This window comes from Colletotrichum spaethianum, assembly GCF_022836535.1.
Source record: "Colletotrichum spaethianum MAFF 239500 DNA, contig04, whole genome shotgun sequence".
Taxonomy (NCBI): domain Eukaryota; kingdom Fungi; phylum Ascomycota; class Sordariomycetes; order Glomerellales; family Glomerellaceae; genus Colletotrichum; species Colletotrichum spaethianum.
The window spans coordinates 1,329,181-1,352,337 of record NW_026054774.1 but is presented as its reverse complement, the minus strand read 5'-3'; the positions used below and the strand labels follow the sequence as shown (position 1 = coordinate 1,352,337).

General features: G+C 56.2%; 9 protein-coding genes across 9 annotated transcripts; 6 read left to right on the top strand and 3 right to left on the bottom strand.

The window, feature by feature from the left end:
* Positions 1-74: 74 nt before the first annotated feature.
* Positions 75-507, bottom strand: ColSpa_02406 (ER membrane protein complex subunit 6; the record flags this gene model as incomplete). The annotated part of the gene is made up of 2 exons (XM_049268618.1): positions 75-365; positions 442-507. 2 exons carry the CDS (start codon positions 505-507, stop codon positions 75-77), a joined length of 357 nt encoding a protein of 118 aa, XP_049124575.1.
* An 851-nt stretch (positions 508-1,358) lies between these two features.
* ColSpa_02405 (uncharacterized protein) lies at positions 1,359-2,759 on the top strand (the record flags this gene model as incomplete). The annotated part of the gene is made up of 4 exons (XM_049268617.1): positions 1,359-1,407; positions 1,486-1,673; positions 1,743-2,215; positions 2,309-2,759. 4 exons carry the CDS (start codon positions 1,359-1,361, stop codon positions 2,757-2,759), a joined length of 1,161 nt encoding a protein of 386 aa, XP_049124574.1.
* A 53-nt stretch (positions 2,760-2,812) lies between these two features.
* Positions 2,813-3,448, top strand: ColSpa_02404 (uncharacterized protein; the record flags this gene model as incomplete). Its single annotated transcript, XM_049268616.1, has 1 exon — positions 2,813-3,448. One exon carries the CDS (start codon positions 2,813-2,815, stop codon positions 3,446-3,448), a length of 636 nt encoding a protein of 211 aa, XP_049124573.1.
* A 1,024-nt stretch (positions 3,449-4,472) lies between these two features.
* On the top strand, positions 4,473-5,524 carry ColSpa_02403 (proliferating cell nuclear antigen; the record flags this gene model as incomplete). Its single annotated transcript, XM_049268615.1, has 3 exons — positions 4,473-4,514; positions 4,578-5,007; positions 5,070-5,524. 3 exons carry the CDS (start codon positions 4,473-4,475, stop codon positions 5,522-5,524), a joined length of 927 nt encoding a protein of 308 aa, XP_049124572.1.
* Positions 5,525-6,329: 805 nt separating this feature from the next.
* ColSpa_02402 (putative pyridoxamine 5'-phosphate oxidase) lies at positions 6,330-7,779 on the top strand (the record flags this gene model as incomplete). Its single annotated transcript, XM_049268614.1, has 4 exons — positions 6,330-6,383; positions 6,580-6,622; positions 6,741-7,069; positions 7,255-7,779. The coding sequence occupies 4 exons, from the start codon at positions 6,330-6,332 to the stop codon at positions 7,777-7,779; spliced, it is 951 nt and encodes a 316-aa protein (XP_049124571.1).
* A 1,747-nt stretch (positions 7,780-9,526) lies between these two features.
* On the bottom strand, positions 9,527-10,441 carry ColSpa_02401 (uncharacterized protein; the record flags this gene model as incomplete). The annotated part of the gene is made up of 1 exon (XM_049268613.1): positions 9,527-10,441. One exon carries the CDS (start codon positions 10,439-10,441, stop codon positions 9,527-9,529), a length of 915 nt encoding a protein of 304 aa, XP_049124570.1.
* Positions 10,442-12,657: 2,216 nt separating this feature from the next.
* On the top strand, positions 12,658-14,152 carry ColSpa_02400 (RNA-binding protein rnc1; the record flags this gene model as incomplete). The annotated part of the gene is made up of 2 exons (XM_049268612.1): positions 12,658-13,170; positions 13,226-14,152. The coding sequence occupies 2 exons, from the start codon at positions 12,658-12,660 to the stop codon at positions 14,150-14,152; spliced, it is 1,440 nt and encodes a 479-aa protein (XP_049124569.1).
* Positions 14,153-15,264: 1,112 nt separating this feature from the next.
* ColSpa_02399 (uncharacterized protein) lies at positions 15,265-15,975 on the bottom strand (the record flags this gene model as incomplete). Its single annotated transcript, XM_049268611.1, has 2 exons — positions 15,265-15,291; positions 15,373-15,975. 2 exons carry the CDS (start codon positions 15,973-15,975, stop codon positions 15,265-15,267), a joined length of 630 nt encoding a protein of 209 aa, XP_049124568.1.
* Positions 15,976-20,513: 4,538 nt separating this feature from the next.
* On the top strand, positions 20,514-21,345 carry ColSpa_02398 (uncharacterized protein; the record flags this gene model as incomplete). Its single annotated transcript, XM_049268610.1, has 2 exons — positions 20,514-20,745; positions 20,834-21,345. 2 exons carry the CDS (start codon positions 20,514-20,516, stop codon positions 21,343-21,345), a joined length of 744 nt encoding a protein of 247 aa, XP_049124567.1.
* Positions 21,346-23,157: the final 1,812 nt, after the last annotated feature.

Here is a 23,157-nt window from a genome sequence, read left to right as displayed (position 1 = left end):
ATGCGTTCAGTCTTTGTATAATGCTCCCTCAACGCCCCGACGCCAGCAATGCCACTTTTACCCATTGTCGCCTACTATGCCCTCACGATGCCGTAGAATAAAGTCCAAGTGAGGATGAAGCCAGGTAGCCCACCAAACAACCCACTCGTCCAGACGTCCAATGGTCCCTTGAAGTAGCGGCTCGTGTTGAGAAACGGCAAACCTGCTGACGTCGATTCGGGAGCGATCCGGAAAACGTAGAACAAGGCGACCGTCAGGAAGGAAAAGAGGAAGTAAAACAAGAAGCCGTTGTAGGATTCAAGACCGAGAATGCCGGCCGCAACACCGAAAAGAGAAGCCGTCAGACTCTGCAGGTTCGAGAGGGTCTGCGCAGAAGAGAGGAGTGTTAGCAAGAGGTTGCGCCGGTCGCAAGAGTTGTCTGTTGCCAGAAAGCTATCCCACCTTTGTGTTGTGCATCACGGATTCCTGCACAATGGGGGAGATTTGGTAGTCGCGTTCCGACGGCATCTTTGCAGTCTTGTGTATGCGTGCGTACGGGTTTCGGGTCGCTGGGTACTCTTTCTTGATCAGGGCGACACCGGGAGATCTCAGGTCTTGCGATGTGTTGCGTCGTCGTGTCGATGCGCTCCGTGTCGTGAGGGTCAAGCAATGGTAGCGTCTGTTCGTAGAGCTCCTCCGTCACTCTGCGGGCCTTGGATTAGGTAATGACTCCCAGCACGCTGGTGGAGCTCGAAATGACAGGGCCCGGCAGGTCCAAGATCGGGATTCGGCAGTATGATGTTCCAGGCCAACTAGCGTCCCCAGATCAGGTGGAGAGTCAGCCTTGGTACGCTGATGTCGCTCTCAGCTCCGCCCCATGTCCTTTGGTACCAAATTTAAAAGATATGCAAACAATGACCAGGTCCTGTGCACAAGCCACACCTTCGGCGCGCTCTCTTCACCGTGACACCGTTAGAACGCTCGTTGGCTGGGGCAGATCATATGCAATCGCCCCACCGAGGCTCCGTCTTACCCCTTGCACCTTAATCGGTGCATGCAGGGGTCCAGCGGCGGCAGCTGGTCACTTTCGGGTCGTGGCTGCGAGCGCACTCTCCCTTCCACCTTCCCACCCCCCTGTGCAACCTCCGCAATTACAACGTATCAATTCGTACGATTCGTATATATCCCCCGAAGGACCGTCCATACGTCGCTTGCACATGACTTTGTGTTTTCTTTGAGTCTGTTACTTGTTATTCGAACGCAGCCCGCCCCTCGTTTCGTTCACGATTCCCACGACGCAGCGACCAAACACGACGACGTGAAGCAACAGATGGCCGTGCTGCTTGCAGGTGCCTTGTCGATACTTGCCAGGTCGCTAGATGGAGCCAGTTGTGTTTGACCAGTCACCGCTCGCCGAGTACCTTCGTGGTAAGTGCAACATCGCGAGATGCGACCCAACAACCCCCGATTGTGGCCGTCCGCTGACGAGATGCGCGCGCGCGGCAGACGAAGGCGAGGTCGAGCAGGCGGGATGGGCGCACGACGATCCAACCTACGATGAGTCGCCTCCCTCGAGCCCTGATTTCGCGCCGACAGGTCGGCCAATGGTCAGATCGAGATTCCGCAACAATCCCCTCCGAGTCGACATACCTACGAAGGCCGCATCCGACAAGTCGTACCGACGAAGTTATTCGGTGCGTCCCTTTCAAAATCCCCTATCTGTGGCACAATGGGGAAATTACTGACTTGTGTGTCTTCTCCAGACCGCGGTAGCGTCCAGGATTGACCGAGCCGACAACTCCAAATTCCTCGAGCAATTTCGCTATACTATTATCGCTTCCCAGCTATTGAGTGGACACTCCATATTATCCCAGCACCATGCACCATCCCGGCCTGCCAATGCTGCGATTGAAGGCAATCCGGCCGACAAGTTGCTCGATCCGACCGGCGCTGCCGTCGTCGTCTTGGGGGCACTGGCATTGGTTGTTTCAATCAACTGGCTTGCGGGAGCAGGGCCATTGAACAAGAGACGCGCTGTTGCCCTTCTGCTGGTTGTTGTGATCGCTGCAGGGATCGCCCATGTGTTTATGCGAAGGCAATGGCTGAGGTACAGACGGCTGCAAGCACTGTCAGAGGTCACTGCGTTTGTTTCGAACTCGCAGGAATTCGACAGCGCGACTGGCGCAGCGATTGCTCTGGTGCAGGAGGTGGAACTTGTTTCCAGAGGTTACCGTCTGTAAGTATATTCATCCGAAGTCGACTCGCCGACTGGAGAAAGTCTGTGGTGCGCTGACACAAGCTTTAGGAGTGCGCCTCTTCCACCCATCAGCCGTATAGAGGATCGCTCACAGACGCGCAAGTGCGTGCGCCTCCGCAAGGCTCTTAGGGCCTGCTTTGCTGATGTCATTCCTGCATACGATCAGACCGTCTCGGTAGTCAAAGGATTCTCAGAGCAGCTTGACTTGGAGAAGTACCACGACATTTACGACATTAGCGACTTCGACATGTCCGATGCCAGGCAAGGCTTCCAAGAAAATGAGTTTGAGGATAACGAATCACTTCGAACGCTCAAGATTCTAGCCGCACGGTTTCACACCATTCGTAAGATGTTTCTGTGTGCGCTGCTAGCTCTGGACGCAAGCGGTGACAGTAGCGACCTATTGAAGTGGACAACCACAGTGGAGGCAGTTCGGACTCTCAACACGGTCACTCAAAAAGCGTTTGAGAACCTAAGAAGACTGTTGAGCGACGAGGAGTGTGAGTGGTTCTCCTCTGGTTAACTGAAACTGGCAACTGACAAACCGTAGCTTTCCAGCCACCACCGACTCCAAAAATGCCCCTGACGCCTGGTAGAGAGAGATGGAGATCGCAATTACGCAAACTAAACTCCTTGTCCAGCGGCATCCGCGGCCTACAAGCCAAGTTGACTTTACTGAGAGAAGAGTCTGATCGCAGTCTTAACGAGTCCGATGACATATCCGAGCTCGGCTCTAGTCTGATGTTGCAATACGAGTCTATCGGAACAGACCTGAAGATTCTGATGCAGGCTTGGGAAGAGGGTAAAGCAGCGCTCGCCCTGGGTATCGACCGGAACGAGAAGAGGCTGTCTTCTATGAGCACACTGCTCTCCCCAACCAGCTCGCTAAGCGGCCTCACGACAGTTGACGAGGGTGGAGCTGCCGAAGCTCTCAAGGCGCTGAATGGAGAGTCTCCCTCCAGCCTGGACTTCAGCAGCGCAGGGGAACCTGACACGGAAGAGATCTTTGAGGCAGTTGCCCAGCCTAGGCCCCGCAGCCTATTGACGAGAGACGAGCGCATCATCAAGATGAGAGAAGAGCGGGAAAAGCGAGAAATCGCCAAAGAAAAGGCTGACGCCAACAGGGGTATGATGAAGGAGCTCGAGATGGTCATCAACCTCCGACCCCGCCCAAGGACTGGGACGAATCCGGCACGCATCGTTTCGATGTGACGAGGACACGACATTTGACGATGGACACGGCGTTTGAGGGGAGAAGACTCTAACTAATTACAGTCATTCGTATCTTTGATTTCCTTTCTTCTTTTCTTCTTGGCTTCTGACACATAATCTCTGCAAACATAGTCACCATACACTGATTGCATATAGAAAGGGATTCTAGGACACGCGGACAGGAAGTGTCGTTCATCGGATTGCTCATTTGTACTTTATCATGACATTGATGCGCACCATGGTCATCCGGTGCAGGCTCCATTTGGGCCAGAGGAAGCTTGTACAGACTAGTGCTAGTATTCTTAATTGATAAAGAAAAAAAAGTCTAATAATTAAACTGTTTACTTTCTTTTGTTTACATCCAAACCAGCCACATGTTCAGTTGATGCTATGCATCGGTCACCCACGTTGCTATGTAGTTTGCTATGCATCATATTGCACAAAGAACCCCTGGTTGCTAGGGGAAAGGAAAGGGGCCATGATTAAGGGGCTGGATGGAAGCCCGCAGGCCCCCTAAACGAGTGGAGGGAGCTCGGTGAGCCCGGGCCAACTATCTCTGGTGGGAAGGTGCGCCTGGCTGTCTGTCCTTTACGTAGGTGGATGGATAGTGCACGGTCCAGCCATCATCAGTCAGGACGACGGGGCGCTGAAGGCAGTGGAGGCAGCATGCTTCTGCCCCGCGCGTTAGGTTGGCGTCGAGCCCTGATAAATGCTTGACGCGTTGTCTCCTCTTTACCAGCCCACCACAACGCGCGACCGTGTTTGCCCATTAAAGTGCTTTCCGCGACGAGACCTTCTCTTCTTCACCACCCCCTCAACCACACAACTTGACGACCAACTTTTCCGCAACAGCCCACGATCATCTCTACGCCTTTCTCTTCCGTTTCTTTTTGATTTCTGAAGATACCCCTTCTCCTCTTAATTTCTCACGCATATAATCAGCCAGTATGTTACTCCCTTGGCCCCCTCACCGATGCTTACTCGGTCTACTGGTCCAGGCGCATGATGCTGACGTGAAACAGAGATGTTGGAAGCCAGACTCGACCAGGCCGATATCCTGAAGAAGGTACGGCGCAGCCGCAAAGCACTGCACGCATACATCTCAAGGCCTCTTTGCTGATCTGCCTAGGTTGTCGATGCCATCAAGGACCTCGTCCAGGACTGCAACTTCGACTGCAATGACTCCGGCATCATGCTCCAGGCCATGGACAACTCACACGTTGCCCTTGTGTCTATGGCCCTCAAGACCGAGGCCTTCTCTCCCTACCGTTGCGACCGCAACATTGCCCTCGGCGTCAACCTGACGTCGCTGACCAAGGTCCTCCGCGCCGCCCAGGGTGACGACGTCTTGACCCTCAAGGCCGAGGACGCGCCCGACAGCCTGAACATTCTCTTTGAGAGCTCCGAGAACGACCGCATCAGCGAGTATGACCTCAAGTTGATGGACATTGACCAGGAGCACCTGGGTATCCCCGAGACGGACTACGCCGCGACAATCACCATGCCCAGCAGCGAGTTCAAGCGTATCTGCCTCGACCTGATGGCCATGAGCGAGTCGGGTAAGCAGCCTCCAACGGCATTCGACCCCTAAACAAGTAATCACTAACGCCATGGTGTACAGTGACGATCGACGCAAGCAAGGACGGTGTCAAGTTCGCATGCAACGGCGACATCGGCAACGGATCCGTTACCCTGCGAAGCCACACCAACGTCGACAAGCCCGAGCTCAACGTCGACATTGCTCTGTCTGAGCCCGTCTCCCTGACCTTCTCTCTCAAGTACCTCGTCAACTTCTGCAAGGCCGCCGCCATCTCCAAGCAGGTCAAGATCTGCCTGTCCAACGAGGTACCGCTGCTGGTCGAGTACACCCTGGTGGGTCAGAGCTACCTGCGCTTCTACCTGGCGCCAAAGGCAAGTTTTACCGAAGCATCTGAGACAGAAACACCACTAACAGGAACCTCCAGATTGGTGACGAGGAGTAAATCAGCGATTGACGACGGAATGAAGTTGATATTGCGGGCGTTGCACGGGATCCGGGACGGGGCAAAAGCGCCTGTCCTTTTCACTCTGGATTGAGTTTTGCATGTTCTAGAGAAGATGCGCCATACGTTGGTAGACGAAAGGCAAAAAAGCACTATTGGGAACCACGAAAGATAATGAGATTACTGTTTCCGCCTTCACACACTCCTGGCTTCGTTCTGACACGACGAATCCCTCAGCATCGACATTGCGTTTACCGAGTCTCTGGATTATGACAATTCTCGATCGAGGTGCGCCAGCTGCCGGCACCTGTGTCGACGGCCAATCGCCTGAAAAGTTTCCAATCTCGGGCTAGTGCGGGGTCCTTCGATGCGCCCTTTGGCGGGGTTGTCTTTTTTTCCCTCTTCAGTCCTTTGGTGCACCAGACTTAACTAGCACACTGGGAGGTACCCTTAAAAATGTCGGATTGGGCGAGCACCGGCCGTCGCAACGTCAGACTCAGAGTCAGAGCGGGAACGCGCCGAGCTAGAAGGACCTGGAACCGCAGTACATCGGCTCCATGTTGTCTAATCTCACTTAGTCACTTCCAAATACATAATTACAGAAAACCGGTATCGCTCTTTCAAGCAGGTGCACCTAGAAACCCGGGATCTGCGCCGATAACGAAACCGTTCCTTTGTCTCGGCTCTCAAATTCGTCACGTCCGAGTTTACAACGTATCTTTCTTGCTTGTAGTACATCGTCGCATAGTTTGTTCGCTCCGCGCATCGGCATCCCGATAGAAGCCACCCCCGCTGATATCCGACTTCTGAGATCTGAGATCATCTCCTCCAGCATATGAGGGACCTGGAAACCGGCGGCTCAATCTTCATTCTATAAGCACACATATCAGACGAGTACCATGTCTTTGGAACTGCCCATCCCGGATACGCGCGTCCTGGCCGTCGCCAGTCATGTAAGGCACAATCCTGCGCTCCTGGACCTCCATCACGACATGCAACTGACTCTTTGATGAAGGTCGTGTCTGGGTGAGTCCCCGCTGTCTGCCAGAGACGCTCATGCGCGCTGGGGGTTCTCGGTCGAAGGAAATCCGGCTTACGGGTGTTCAACCCAGAAACGTAGGAAACAAAATCGCAGTGTTCACGCTGCAGTCCCTCGGCTGCGACGTCGCGGCCCTCAACACCGTCCAGTTCAGTAAGAAACCTTCTCACCCAGCACGCTCACTCCGCAGAAACCTCCCTTCTTCTTTCATCCTCGCACGATGGGCGGTTGGTCAGGGCTGACACCCTCTCCCCATTAGGCAACCACACAGGCTACAGACAATGGAAGGGTACCAAGGTATCCGCGCAGGAGATCCGGGACCTCTTTGAGGGCCTCAAGCAGTCGTACCTCGACGACTTTGACATGATGCTCTCGGGCTACATCCCGGGCGCCGAGGCCGTGGTGGCCGTGGGCGACATCGCAAAGGAGCTCAAGCGCAAGCAGGCCGCCGCGGGCACGCCCGGCGGCTTCTTCTGGGTCCTGGACCCCGTCATGGGCGACAACGGGAGGCTGTACGTCGCCGAGGAGGTCGTGCCCGCGTACCAGTCGCTCGTCGAGTACGCGGACCTGATCCTCCCGAACCAGTTTGAGGCCGAGTATGTAACCCCCGTCCAGGTCCCGATTCCCCTTGCGATTCACACCATGAGAAAGCTCACCCTGTGCATGCACACGCACACACGCACACACGCACACACGTTGACTAACACCTCGATAGGCTCCTCTCGGGCGTCAAGATCACAGACATGCAGACCCTCCAGACCGCCATCCGCGCCCTGCACACAAAGTACCGCATCCCCCACGTCGTCATCACCTCAGTCTCCCTCGCCTCTCCCGACCACCCGCCGTCGCACCTGTCCGTCGTCGGCTCCAGCATGTCGCCCGCCACCGGCGAGCCGCGCCTCTTCAAGATCGTCTTCCCAGCCATCGACGCCTACTTCTCCGGCACGGGCGACATGTTCGCCGCGCTGATGACGGTGCGCATGCGCGAGGCCGTTATCGCCGCCGCCGCCCCCGGGGACGAGGGCCCGCTCAAGGACCGCAAGTCGTGGCTCAGCGGCGACGACGTTGACGCGCTGGAGCTGCCCCTGGCGAGGGCCGCCGAGATGGTGCTCGCGAGTATGCACGAGGTGCTGGCGCAGACGGCGCAAGGGATGCAGGACGCCGTGCGGGCCGCCGGGGTCGACGACACGACGGAGGAGGGGCGGAGGAGGCTGCATCTGCTCAAGAGCAAGAGCGCCGAGCTTAAGCTCGTGAGGAACCTGGCGAGTCTGAGGGAGCCCGTCGTTGAGTTCCGGGCGAGGAAGCTGTAGACTAGATTTTGAACGCATTGCATGCCACCAGTTTGGGGAGGCTTCTAGATACACACACACATACACAAGAGAGGGAGGCGGGCTTTTTGTCACCTGCATGGGGCGGCGTGGGTCGGGATAGAAAAGGGCATTCCAAGGTCGTAGCATTGTCATCATTCGTCTTCCTCTTTTTTGGCCCCCTTTGTTCTATAAACACTTTTTGGTTCGCCCACGGTGGTGCCATCCGGTCACCTCTGGCCGTCTAAAACCATACTACACAGTCTCCTTGTCTTGTATCGAGGACTCTACTGCGCAAGAGCGACGCCCGTGCTGCCGAAGCCGCCGGCGCCGCGCACGCTCTCCTCGAGCTCCGCGACCTCGACGATCTCGGGGGTGAAGATGCGCTCGACGACGAGCTGGGCGACGCGGTCGCCCTCGGCGATCTCGAAGTCGGTCTCGGCGTGGTTAAAGAGCAGGACCTTGACCTCGCCGCGGTAGTCGGCGTCGATGACACCGGCGCCCGTGTCGATGAAGTTCTTGGCAGCGAGACCGGAGCGGGGGGCAATGCGGCCGTCTGTACACATGAGGATTTTGGTTAGTGGTTGTTACTCGGAGGAGAGACGGAGAGCTCTTGACGCAACGGGGTCAAAACGTACAAGTGCCGGCGGGGACGGAGATGGCGATGTCGGTGCTGACGAGCGCCTTGCCGCGGGCGGGGATGGTGGTGGCCTTGGCAGCGTAGAGGTCGTAGCCTGCGGCGTAGAGGCTGCCACGGGTAGGCAGGCGAGCCTTGTCCGAGAGCTTCTTGACCTGGAGAGGCGGGCAGGGCTCCATGGCGGCAGGAACGGGGGCGTCGTCAGAGGAGGTCTTGACTCGCTTTGCAGGAGGGTCAGGCTGCTGTGCGACGACGGGTTCAGAAGAGCTCATGTTTTGTTTTGTTTGGGTTGGAATGTCTAACGAGATGGAAAGTTTACCAGAATGCCGAAGTGTTGACTTTCGGTGTGGTGGAGAAGGGGTAAACGCAATCAGCGAGACCTGGACCGTGGAGGTGTGCAAGCCCGGGCAGAGATAGAGAGAGAGCTATACCTATGTGTGTGGGCACTTTTGGCGGTGTCGCGACGACGCGTAAAGACGCGGAGGACGAATTGACCAATGAAAAGCAGCCGTTCACCAAGGTCGTTGAGTTGCCTTAACTGCCTTACTAAGACCGGGAAAAGTCGTCATCGCATAGGTAAGGTGAGTTGTGTCCTGGTCTGCAAGTGCTAAAGTTCTTCCATCTTGCGATGATCTCTCGGCAGATCCAAATAGCCTCAGGACCATCGCGTGAACTGCTGCGAGTCACACACCTCAGGCCCCCAAAAGCTTGCACATCGTTTATCGCATGATTTCAGGGTCAAGATATGCTCATGACAGATGCGCCAAGTTCCCAAATCTCGACACCAACTATTTTCTTGGTCCTGTCCAGATTCGGAGGAAAGTGCAGAGTCAATCACAGACACTGTGAAGCACACTATCAGAAACGAGCCCGTACTGTGGCAATCCAAGCCCGAGCTGCCCTCCGCAGGGCCTGATTCGGCCTATGAGAGCCTTTTGGCCTGACTCGAGCTGCTCAACGCTTAACATCAGGAGCTTTTCTGTGACATTGCCAAACCTAGGAAGGACATGCTACTGCAATTATTTCAGTTTGATTGCCTGCCGGTCCAGGTCCACACGGGGGATCTGCGCATCTGCGTCGCACTCGCACGGGTGTCCGGCAAGCCGGGCCCTCCTAGTCGTCCAGTTCCCTCCCAAAATCAATCAGCTTGAGCTTCGTAGCGTCTCTGGGATGGAACTGGGCCACTTTGGACCTGATGAGGAACCGCGCTGCTGCTGTCTCCTTGGGCAGTTTGACGTACGCCGCCGCGCTGTCGCCCCCTGCTTCCACGAGCTGGTTCAGGAGATGTTCTGTCAATTCCCGCATCTCGCGGCCGGCGGCGGCTGCCTCGTCCGCTTCGCCGCGCTTCTGACCTGCGTCCTCCTGTGGCAGGCCCCAGACTTCCTCAAGCCTTCGTTGTCGCTTGTCCTCGTCTGGCTTGGATTTGACCTTGGCTGGCCGGCCCTGAGCGTTGAAGCCCGCAATCAGTTGGTCGGAGTCGATCTCCATCATGTCACCCACAACCGGGCCGCCAAGATCCTCCGCTGCCAGTTGCGCCGCAAGGTGATCGTCAATGAACTTCCTCAGAGCCTTGAGTAGTCGGGAGGTCTCTCTGTCGTAACGCTTCTTTTTCTGCCTCAGTTCGTCCAGTCTCTCTTTGGCTGCCTGTTCGGGCGTCAACTCCATCCGAGACTCGGCATCGTCCTTGAGGGACTGGATGCGCTTCTCTAGGCTCTGCTGAAGCAGCTTCTGATCAGCCAGATTCGCCTGCTCGATTTCGAGCCTGCGTTTTGTCTGGTCGAGAGAGGTCCCTTGACTGATCAGATACGCCCGGGATTCAGCAATGGTCTGATGCGTCTTCCGCAGGGCCAGGAGCGCGGGTAAGACGGATTCCGAGAAAGGTACGAAGGGGGGTGTACCAGCAACTTGCTCGAACGCGCCCTTCATGACTTCGTAGGGCTCTCGTCCCGCCCCAGACAGGTCTTGATTCCTCTGGCCACCATTTCTTTGGAGCTGTCTCACGGTCAGCTCGGAGTCGTCGAGAAGCATGGAGTGGGATGCATACCGCTGCAAGCTCGTCCTTGTGTTGCTGGATCTTTTGTTGGAGCTCTTGCAAGCTCTGTTCCAAGCTCAAGGAATACCTATCGCCGACGGGTCTAGGTGATTCGCTCATGTCGTGTTAAGTTCCGATATCCCAGGTCAGACGTTGCTGGTTGACTGGTGTTCTGCTTTGGCCCAAACGGTCTGATATTTGGCGACACGGTTGCAATCTCGGCCAGGCGACGCACGCGACATTCAGAGGGTCCCCCGGAAGAAACGAAACAGTTTAAGCAACGGCAATAGAGGAGCCCTTGAAGCCGTCACAAAGCACACGGCCCGTCGGAGCAACCAAGACGTCCAATAGCGTCGTGCGTCTGATCTCACCCCTGTCAGAGAGAACAAGGCGTGTTCGGGCGCTAGATCGTCTCTGACTGTTTCAAAGGAGGTGTCACTGTGTGTCGGACGCTGTTAGCAGTTCTCGGGGCAGACAGCGCGCGACCTGCACAGATGATGCACTGTCTTGGCTGGCTGGCTGTCTAGTTGTCTGGCACGCTGACAAGTGACACCAACAGCGCAGGGCTCGAGTGGTCCAGATGATTCTCCCGAGGTGTTGGTAGCGGAAAAAGGATTACAGCTTCAGCAAGGGAATAGCGGCTGTTGTCTGTTGGGTGTACTGTGTGGTCGTAGGCGTTCGCGGTATAAGACGATCGACGTGACTTGAACAACAAGACGCGATGTTGCGTTGGGATGTTTGTGGAAATGCTGTGTTGGTACTGAGCATCCACTTGCATTGCAAACAATGCAGAGGGCACCGTACGGATATTGTAGACAGGTCGCAGCAGGGGGGGCTCTGTGGTCGTCCTTCTGGTTGGTTTTTGGTGGGAGAAGTACGGAGTGGGGCATCAAGCAGGTCAGACAGTGACAAACACTGTGCGGCATGTTGCATCTGTCCAATGAATCAACCCCGGAGAAGAAGCACCAGCTGGCTTGACACCCACTGGGAGCTCCGAGGGGAGGTCCAGGTTTCCCCCCATGTAGCTCAATCTGCCGAGGGAAATCACTGCAAACTGTGTGGCTCCCGCACTCCTGGTTTGGTACTGGAGGAGTGGGGATGAGAAAAATAGGGCCGTGCGTCTGTCTTTTACACTGTAGGTACATACGGCACGGTGCACCCGTCCGCCCTGCCCTGCCCTGCTGCTGGGCTGCGCCTGAGGTGGCCGCAGCGGGCTGGCTCCTGGCTCGGGGCTGGCACTGGGCTCTGGCACTGGCACTTGCGCTGCTGGCCCTGAGGAAAGCGTGAGAGCCCGATCTTTTCTGACAAGATCTTTGCCCTCACCCATCCGTTTCTCAAACCTCTTCGAGACATCCGGAACCCCCTTCCAACCCATCTGTTTGCACGGCTTTTCCCTCCCCATCTCTTTTAATCCTCGACTCTGCTCCCCCATCCCTCCCCTCCGCTTGTCGAAACTTCCTCTCGGTGGGTTGTATTATCTCACGGCGCAGCGCACTCGGTCCCATCTTCGCTCCCACTCTCACGTGTCGCCTTCCAAAGCTCCCATTCCAGGTCCTTAGGCCCGACCGTCGGCGCGTCGCCAGTCCCCGTTTTGCTCTACAGCTTGACAAGCTCAACAAGGACACGCGACATTTCGCAGAGGGGAAACATCAAGGCTCTGCTTGCAGACTTGACAGACCGTCGCAACACTTTGCAGCTCCTTGCCCTGCCTTCGCAGCTTGGACTGTCCGTTTGACGGAGAAAGGTTTGAGCTTCTGCATCCGAATCGCCTCCTAGATACAACCTTTTGTCTACTACCATCAGCTCCTTCCCTCCCACCTTCTCTCTACCTCTTTTTTTCCATCACCCATCTACTTCCTGCCCGTCCGCTGCCTCTTCGCATCGCCTCGCCTTCCCTCCGCTTGACCTGAGTTTCTTTGCGATTCTCACGATTTCGGAAGTCACCTACCTCGGCCCTGATAGGATAGGAGTCATCCTGAACCCACATCCCGATCTCTTCTCAACGTCACGACCCTCTGCCCTACGACCTTCATCCTGCACGAGCACAGCCACTTCACCGAAGAGACCTACTCTGAACCCGATCCCGACTACGCCACTACACCAGCCCGTTTTCCTTTGAAAACCGTTGTGGTGTAGATAGTCGAATACAAGCTCTTCTTGAACCTAGACGGAATCGCGAAAACTTGTGTGAGACATTAACAGCTAGCCCATCATGTCCGCGTCGCCCCCCCAGCCCGCAAACTCGGCCAAGCGCCCCCTCGAGGAGACCTCCTCCCCGTCGCGCAGCAACGACCAACCAGACGCGAAGCGCCCGGCCTTGGACAAGATTCTCAAGACCGATGAGGAGGTTGAGATGGCACAGCCCCCCGAGACCAGTGTCATCCCTACCACGGAAGCGAACGGCAGCACAGAGAAGACGAACGGCTCCGATGCCAAGTCCGAGCAGGCCGATGCCGAGGGCACTGAGACGAAGCCCATCCAGAGCTCCGTCGCCGGCTCCGTCCCTGCGACCTCTACCCCCTCGGCGAGCCACGACGAGAGAGATTGGATCCACATTCGCGCCGTTATCTCCAGCCCGGAAGCTGCCACAATCATTGGAAAGGGCGGAGAGAATGTTTCCAATATTCGCAAGATGTCCGGTGCCAAGTGCACCGTGAGCGACTATCAGAAGGGAGCTGTGGAGCGCATCTTGACAGTTAGCGGCGTTGTCGACGCTGCTGCAAAGGTTGGTGACCGTCCTACTCGTGTTAACTTGAATGTCCTACTAACGAGATGACCAGGCCTTCGGACTGATCATTCGTACCCTCAACAACGAGCCTCTGGCCGAGCCTTCAAGCGCCCAGTCAAAGACATACCCTCTGCGCCTGCTGATCCCCCATATTCTGATCGGCTCCATTATTGGAAAGGGTGGTGCTCGCATTCGTGAGATCCAGGAGGCTTCCGGGGCTCGGCTTAATGCTTCCGACTCCTGCTTGCCTCTGTCTACTGAGCGCTCGCTCGTCGTCATGGGTGTTGCTGATGCCGTCCACATCGCGACCTACTACGTCGGTAGCACGCTCCTCGAGCAGCTGAACGACCGCTTCGGCGGCCCGGCTGCTTCCGCATACGCAACGAGAAGTGGTGGCCCTGCTGGTGTTGTCCCCGGCGGCATGCAGGTCGTCCCCTACTGCCCGCAGCCGACCACTGGCAACTACGGTAACCGCGAGAACTACAACCGCAGGCACGATGCCCGCGCTCAGCACCACGGTCTCCCCGCTGCCCCGTACGGCGCGCAGCCGTACCCTCCTCATGCGGCTCAGCCGAACCCGGCCATGCCCATCCACTACGGCGCGGCGCAGGCCGGTGCCTACGGTGCCGCCGCTCCCATGCAGCCCCATGCCGGTGCTGCCGTTCCCCAACCCCATGGTGCCCACCCAGCTCAGCCCATGCACGGAGGAGCCATCGCCGGCGCTCCCTTGACCCAGCAGATCTACATCCCCAACGACATGGTTGGAGCCATCATTGGAAAGGGTGGACAGAAGATCAACGAGATACGCCAGATCAGCGGCAGTGTGATTAAGATCAACGAGCCTCAAGACAACAGCAACGAACGGCTGGTCACCATCACCGGAACGGAGGAGTGCAATCGGATGGCGCTATACATGCTTTATTCTCGTCTCGGTACGCAAACACGACAGAACTCTGGCAAGGTGGATCGCAAATGCTAACAGTGACTGCAGAATCGGAAAAGCACCGGATCTAACGCTGACGACGTTTATGACTTTACTGACTATCAAATCTTAGTTCGGCAAACCAAAAATTTCGGGCGGAATGGTACAGTTTCTTTTCTTTCGCGAAACATCATCGCCACGTTTGGGGGATATCGGATTGGTTTCCGGCAACAGCTTCGCCGCGAAACCCCGGCTACATCTGGAAAGGGGGACAGGTCTCGATCAACTTCGTCTGATCAAAAGGTGCTTTTAGAGGAGGTACTACTTTTAATAGTGCACTACTCTCTTTTATTTCATCCGTTCTCCAGCACATCTTGACTCCCTGCCCACATCTTACACCATCACCATTGCGAGCCCTGTCAACCGTTGCCCTGCCTGCCTGCCTGCCTGCCGCCCTACCATCCACATCGCCTCACTTACACAGCCCTGATGGACATGATAGCCTTGAGCCCTAGAACCTCGTGATCCAATCCCAACGTCGCCCTGACTACGTACACCAACTTTCATGCACTTGGCCTTACTTTTTCCCGTTTCCTACCATAGCACGTGCCCGCCTCGTCTCATGGAGGCAGAGACGAACTCCCTCTTTTCTCCTCCCCTGCCTTGACAGATGGAACGAGGTTCGATACCACAAGAAGAGTTTTGTTGTCTGAGAACGAATTGCTAATGATTTGTGGCAGGCATCACAAAGTTTCACTGGCGGAGCTGGCTGTCGGCCGCCATAGCATCGCGATGCGTCGTCAAAGGATGCCGGTATATATGGCAGCTTGGTAAGTCTTTGACCTTGCCCCCTGCTTGCTCATGAGTATGCAGCAACCTTCACGCCAAGCCACAGGCGAGAACCTATGAACGGTAAGAAAGTAGTTGGTGATTGTGTGTTCGCTATGGTCCATTTTGTCCCATCATCGTAGAGTACATTCTGTAGTCGTGATTAAGCCATTTTCATACTATTCTGCCGTTTACGCAATAGGTTATCAGTTGCCTTGGGCCATCATTCAGATTCGCTTCAAATTCACATGATACTGTTTCTTGTCAGCATGTGTCACAAACTGCTAGTGTATGACCGTGATGGTGGTGACGTACCATGGAAATGCCTTTGCGGCCTGACCTCAACAGGTGAATATTGTCGGATATCGCTGTGAGATATGAGTTAGTAGTCGCTCTCTCACACATCGGTCTATCCGGCCGTGACGGCGCTCCACAGGGGTATAACTCACGTCCAGCCTTGGCCTTGGCATCAAGATGCGCCTGCTTGCTATCCCACCCAGCAACAGCGTCACCGCGGGCCCCTTCTCCCCGTCGCCGGACCCCTCCACGGCAAGCGGCGTCGAGATCTCGCCGTACGCGTGGCCGTGGAACCCGTCCACCGAGGCCCTCCCCTCCACCAGGCCCTTGACAAACTCCGCCGTCCGGCCCACGAAGGAGTCGTCCACGCCGTAGGCGACAAAGACCTCGGTGCACGGGGCGCCGAAGACCGCGGCCGGGTCCGAGTCGGCCGTGAAGGGGACCTTGTAGAAGAGCGGCGGGGCGATGCCCGGGCTGTCCGGGGACGCGTGGGCGGAGACGGCCTTGAGGGAGGCGAACCAGGGCGTGTACGACTCGGAGGCGGCGAAGGCGGAGAAGGCGGCGGGCGAGGCCCACTCGACGACGAGGACCGTCTTGGAGGGGTCCTCGAGCTGGGTGCCCGTGTACACGGCGTTGACGCCCGGCAATGACTTTAGGGTGCCGGTGACGTCGGACCAGGCTGCTGGGGGCTCCGAGGGGGAGGTGGCGTGGTTCTTGAGAGTGAGGATTATGAATTCGGTGATGGGGGTGGTCATGCTGGAAGGAGAGTGAAGCACAGCAGTGAAACTCGGTTCGGTGAGAGTGTGATGCTAGCTTTGGGTGAGAGAAATGCTGAAAGACAGTGTTACAGTCGAGGAAGGCGTGCAGGCAGGAGCGGGAGCGGGAGCTACGGGGACACTTTATCTCGCGCCAAATGTGATGCTATTCGCGATGCTTGTGGGGGTGCTCCAAGTTGGCTAGCACATTCTACAAAGTTCTACATCAAGGCGGCACGTCGCCGTCGAGGGACGCATCGGGCAGGCGCGGTCACGTGGACGCCTTCTCCGCACCGGAGGGCGAAGCTTCTGGTGACACAATCCGGATCGCAATGTCGCAAGCCACATGCCACGATCCCCCCCGCAGCTTCTTCAAGGGCCAGCTTTTATTGTTCTGTCAATGGCGCCTTCGTGTCTGGAGACAAGGGGTCTCGAGAGATCTGGTGAGGCGGGGTCGAGAAGACATCGCGACCTCCGCTCCGTAGCACCGGTCCGCTCTCCACTCCCGCCCGCATATACCTCCACCTGTAACGGCGGACCGGGTTAGAGATCGGGAGCAGCCCGGCGACGAGGGGCGGCGCACCACCCCGGCACCCTCGTTGACCCGAAGACCCGAAGACTAATGCGCATTCTTTGTGCCCGTCGTAATAAGATGATGACAACAGAGAGCAGCGAAAAACAATACCAAAACGGGACATGGCTTTGCGCCAATAGTAGCGCACCCCACTAGGAGTTTGGCATTCTAACGGTCGGCGGGATGGGCTACGTCGGTGTCTTGCCTTGAAACCGCGAGAGGGTAAGAGCTCGGAATGCGATCACCCTGGCGAGTATTTCCACACCTCATGTGATGATGGTAGACTTGGCTTGGCTTGGCTTGGCTTTTTGTGGTCTCTGGCGCAACTTTGTAAAGAGCCAGGGAAGTACCGTGCCCAGGACGCCATGTTTCCCTCTCTTGGGCGTCGCAAGGTGGCTTAGGGCTGAGGTGCAGTCAATAAATGGCTGCTTTGGGCTTCTTGCTTGTGTGACCGAGAGCTTGGACTGCAGAGAAGCTGACAAGGTTGTTCGTGTTAACCGCGATGCGACGGTCTTTCTTACCTTCGGGTATGACCGAATGACAGGATAGTTGTGCAGAAATCGGGCATCGTGGCACCACTACCCTACTATGGAAGCTTTCTCACTAGCAGCAGCCTGCATGTCCGGAAAGGAAAGGCGGTGACGACTTCGACGAAGACGGCAGTGGTCGCAGAGCAGCCTTGTGACACATGAAGATCTTGCAGGAGAGCGCCATAACTGTGCCTCTTGACCGCAGGCAGCCAAGAAACCAGTGGCCCGTACTCGACCGTACACGAGCAGCTGCTAGGCAAGCTGACTGCGTTGTGGGGTTGCAGTGGGAGAAGCAATCTTGTCAAACAGTTGGCAAAGCAATATCGAAGCCAATGGCTAACACGCCGTCTTCTGGGGTTGAGTGTCTTTGAAATGGCCTCATTTAGACGAGTTCAAACTCGCCCACTACTGCGCATGCAACGGCTGCTCCAGCCGCAGTACATTTTGCTTTTCCCCAAATAAGCTCTGTTGGCTCCTGACGTCGTCAGGCAGTAGCGGCTGGTTGAGAGACCTTTGGCTTCAGGCTTCCCCGTCCTTCATGCCTTCATACCGGCGGCCCAGGGGTTGGGAGTCGCTGCCGAAGGGTATCGCTTGTTCCGTCCCTCAACTATGGGCAATAGAGTTTGGTGTTGAAACTCTGACAGGGCCGAGAAGCGACGGCGACCTTGCTGACGGCTGACCCGATGCATCGGGCGGGTCGTTTTCTGGATTTCCTTCCCAAATCGGGTTGTGGCGGTGGTGCCTGCAAGACATCGGATTATTCTACAAATGGAAGATGGAAGATGGAAGGCTATGGGCTGAGTGTCATTGCGACGGCTAAGGCCCGCATGTGGCATATCAGATGGATTTGTTGACGGAAAGGCGGAGGATGTGCAAAGCCACGAGATAGAAGCTTATGACTTAGCTGCGTCCGGCTTCTGTCCGACGCCTTGCATGGATTGAGCCGCCCCTGGCGGAGAGTGCTGGGCGGAAGGCTGAGGCACAGGTCGCGGACTCCGTTGTGTCTCCAGGCCCAGGAGGTCCTCACATTCCACGGGCAAGGTTGGGGGGAGTCATTGGGGTTAGAATGGATTCTTCGGAGTGGCGAGTGCACAGTATCAACGGCGACGGCCAGCGGGGATGGCCTTCTACTCAGTGATTGCGACATGAAGGCGAAAGCGAGATGGTAACATTCGCTTCATCTGCAATTCAGAATCAGGGGAGGTAACAACCACCGTTGGAAACGTTGTGCCAAGGCATCGGATCGACTATTGAGTCGAAAATTTCTCACTCGGTCCAGACTTTGCTCTCGGTTCGCAGCTAGTGCCGCTCCTTCGCGCGGTTCTCAAATGGGCCGTCAACACAAAAGATCCTTTTTTGCATGACGCATCGTCACTCGAAGTGCCAATTGGCCCCCCTTGCTTAAGTGTCGTCCTGCAGTAGGCTGCGGCGTGGTTAAATTAGGTGACCGCTTTGGCGTGAGACCGATGTTGGACCGTCGTTTGCTGCAATAGAGTGAAAAGGGGACGGAGACGGGGACGGGATAAACTGGTGCCAGGTGGACGGGGGCGAGGCGGGGACAGGATGAGGGGACTGGCGGCTGCAGCTGGTGCCAAGTCAGGCGGTCCCTTGAACGGGGGTTGTGGTTCCTTGCAGTGGTCGTTTCGCCTCTAGTTACGCGGTACGTATCCCTGATGTGGTGTAGGTACCTAGTATCCGAGAGACCACTGAACTGAAGGACTGACTGAGCCATACACGACGTCGAACTGCAGGCCCCCTCGTTATGACGGAGAATTAGGTTAAACGCTCTTGATGTTGAATGGGGCATAAAGTGAGCCTGTACAAAGTAGCAGACGTCACATCATCTCGGTCCCGTGTGGGCTCATCTGAGCGAGATACCAACCGCGATTGTTGGCGTGCACTTGATTCAAGTGAGCATCCGCCGAGCTAGTTTGCTCATCGGCGGCTGGCCGTGTAACTTTGTGGGTGAGAAAATGCCTAGATTTTGTCTGGAAATCCTGGCCGCAATCCCGTCTCGTCGTGCTTGGTTCTTGGCCGCCCATGCCAGTGCTCCCTGTGAGGCTTTTCCCTCCTCGCCATGTCCATGATTTGGCTCTTCTTGACGGCCTTGCAGGTGCTTTCGCCGGTCGTCAAATGGGACCATTGCCGTCGAGTAGGGTCGAGTTGCGAGGCACATGGATCAATGATCGCGGCTACGGCTGCCTCGACATAAGCGGCGCTGTTGCCTTGGGTCGAACCACAGAACCCCAGCAGCTGTACCTAGGGAGCTTCGGAGACAAGTGGATTTCGTCAAGAGTGGGAGATCTCAAGTTTTGTCGACGACGGCCCCTCTACCCTGGTTTCCCTAGAACGGCACGATGGGTGGTGTCCAAGGAAGTCTTGCGCGGGCCGTCTCATTGGGCGGAAAGGTGGTCCACAGGGTAGGAAGCGGAAAGCGCGTTGGCTCAGCCCTGTTCGGTTATGGTCTGGCCTTGCCCTGAACGGAAAGGTTGCTTTTCACGAAGTACCGCGCTGTGGCTCCCAGTGGCTTCTCCTGCTCCTGTTAAAAGACGACGCTAAGCTGGAAAGCCCACAGCTCCACGAGCTGTGCTGGAAAATCCACGCGCCTCACGCTTCAAATGGTGCTCACTTCGGGATGGGGGGGAGGTACGTTTCCGCTAAAGCTGGAGTAGGAGGGAAGTACCTGCCTCGAAGTACCTGCGCCAGGGAAATAGCATGACCCCACCCCCCTGCTTCATCCCGCCACAGCCCAATCACGTTGGAGCAATCTCGTCTTTAATTTCCACACCCATGCTTGCTCTGTCGGCGGCGCAGTGCACAACTACCACGATGGCACGCAAAAGACGACAGGAGCATTGCGCCCAACTGCAGTGCGCTTCCCCTTCTGTGCCGCGTACCTCTGACAGTCTCCGGGCCCTCTCTTGCTCCCTCTCTATGCGAAGCTTATGAGGCCATCGTGTGAGCCATGCCTAATTGGGCCGGGATGCCTTGAGATTTCCCTCTCCTCCTACTGCTCCTGCTCCCCGCCAGACCATGGATGAGCCATGGTCCATCCGCCCTGCACCCCCTTGCCGCGCGCCCAGAGCACTCAGCACTCACTCACACACTAGCAGGGGCCATGCTCACCTCACCACCTCTTCTATTCCTATCCCTCGTCTTGTCGTCCGGTCTTTTCTTTCTCTTTCCTCCTTCCTTCCTTACCACCAACCCAGTCAAAAGTTGTGTCTCGTCCTCTGGCTTCAGCCTGCCGCTCTTTTTATATAGTCACTCTTTAACCCACGTCGCAAGGACAACCCTCTCTCCCTTTCCAACAACCTGCTCGCTTTCCTCCAGTCGCTCTTTCCTGGACTTTCTTGTCTTTTTTATAATAGACCTCTAACTTCTAATCATCACCACCTCCTCTTTCTCGTCAGCAAACCTTTAAACCGCTCAAAATGCAGTTCAAGATTTCCGCCGCTGCCTTCCTGGCCTTCGCTGCCTCCGCCCTGGCTCAGAACCCCAACTTCGACCCCGTCAACAAGCCCACCCCCAACCAGAAGGTCGACGCCGGCAGCACTCTCTCCATCGAGTGGGTTGCCCCTGATGCCTTCAAGGACGTTACCGTCTCCATCAGCCTGATCGGTGGCGCTACCCAGAACACCCAGGTTCCCCTCCAGGACATTGTTTGTGAGTATCCTCGACTCGCTGGCTGAGACGCCATTGCTCTCGCCGCCGTCATCCCCCGAAAGGGCAGCCAAACTAACAATGCTCCCAGCCGGCATCCCCAACAGTGCTGAGAAGTACAGCTGGACCATCCCTTCTACCCTCGGCAAGGACGCTTTCTACGGCCTCGTCATCAAGTCTGAGGTCAACCCCACCGTCGACTTCCAGTACTCCAACCCCTTCCACATCGTTGCTGGCGAGGGCAGCAGCTCCGCTACCACCTCCGTGGTCATCTCCTCCAGCACTGCTACCCTCACCCTGTCCGCCAACGACGCCTCGGTCACTCCTAGCAGCTCTGCTTCCGCCTCGGCCTCTGACTCTGAGAGCGTCATCGTCAACTCCACCACCGCTCTCTCCACCACTGCCGCCCCTACCGCCGTCGTCCCCAGCCAGTCTGCTCCTGCTACCACCATCACCAGCGTCACCCGCCCTGCCTCCAACGGCACCGCTAGCCGCACTGCTACCACCACCATTGCCACTGTCACCGGTGCTGCCGCCGGTGCCCAGGCCACCGCCGGCGTCTTCGCTGTCCTTGGTGGTCTTGCCGTTGCCGCTCTTCTCTAAGCAATGCTCATTGCCACAATTCTCGGATTTTCTACATCTGCTAAATTGCATCGGGCATGGGTTTGGGTTTCAACGTGCATATTAGGTCATGACTGGATAAAAAGACGGGGGACTCGGCTTCCGGGCTTCTGAGCTCGGGACATCCGTGTTGTCGCAGCCCCGAGGGAAGGGCTCCCGCACATGGCGTTCTTTATTTTCCTGTGTTTCTGATACCAGTGTCCCCGTGGATGAGTGCGATTCACGAGGGATGGGTTGACACCTTTCTAGTTGATAATGTGAGAGAAGAATGATTCGGTCTATTCCTTAACAACAAAAAGAATATTTTCGCAATGAACTCCTTTATCCAATATGACTTGAAGTCAGTGCCTTGTCGATCACCCCGTGGAGATGAATGCCGATCGGATAACCTTGCAGCTGTCATGCGACGGCCACAGCTCGTCTGACGTGAACAGGTGGGATTCTCGGGTACAATTGGTCCAGTCACAACAAGGCGGTTTCATACGACCCCAGAGACTTGGGCCGCTAACAAGCGCAAAGACATTCTTCTCTATTAACAAGCATGGGCTTTGTTTTTGCCCGCCACAGCAGCAATCCTGCAGCTTGGCAACGGTCTCGCGCAATAAGCAACGAACAAGGTCTGTTATTTCGTCTCCATTGTTCCTGGTTGCAACTCACCATTCAATGCTGCCGAAGGGCTCTTTGAGATTTTAACGTGTTCTTATCCGCAATCACAAAGGCCGCCAATCGCAACCATATAGCAGCCCGCCACTCACAGGTGGAGGGAACCAACAGTTGCTTTTACCACCGTAGTCGGCCAGGTCGGAGTCGGATAAGTGTCCGTCTCTGCCATGGAAACCTTTTCCTGTCTCCAAAACCCCACTCCGGCCTTTACACTAATAACTCCAACGTTTCCCAGGCAGAGCGACAGCCACCCAGCTTCCAAAGCTTGCTGCCCTTACGAACCTGACATGACTTCAGCCCATGACTCGGCCAGTAGATTGCCACCCCAGTTTTCTGGAGACACTGGGAAACTCTGTAAAGTCCGGCGGTCCGGGATCATCGGTCTTGAAACTGAGGGGAGTTGTCTCTCTCTCTTGCAACTATTTCCAATCCAACAGGGCGGTCTCCGTTTCGGATTCTCCCCTAGGCGCATGGTAGAGCAACATATCTGCCTCGTTCAGCCGGCGACTCCGGAAGCCCCCCCCTCCCTCGATCTTGAGTTACCGATCGAATTGTTAGACTCGAGGGATACTTTGCTGAACAAGAGATGGAAAAGAAAAAAAAGAGAAAAAAATTCGCAATGTCTTTACTCACTAATTCAACTTATTAAACGCTCACCAAATAACCGGGCAGGATACGATTCGACTCCATGCAATGTATTATACTTTCGGCTTCCTCATCTCGGGAGACATTGTGGGAGCATGCGCCTTCCTCCCGGCGCGGCAGGACCGGGTCCTAGGTCACATCGTTATCCCGGGCATTACGCATCGACAATGTTGCTTTTTATAAGGGGTTCGTGTGGAAGGGCTTACCTTGTCTGGGTTTGAGAGCGATTATCGTTTCGTATGTTGGTACTTTTCCTACTCGATTCGGCGAGAGGGGCACGTCGAGCAGAGTCAGGCACATAACGCCCGGTCTTGAGGATGAAGTGATGGATGTGGTGCAAACAAGCGTGCACCTCCTGATCTGCAATTACTTCATTGTTGGTTTGATGGAGTCGAAAGGGCCTGGTCGAATCCCTTCCAAGCTGATGTGAAGTTGAATTCCAACTTTGCGAAGCTTCAAGCGTGGCGCAGAATCCAGCCATTGCCG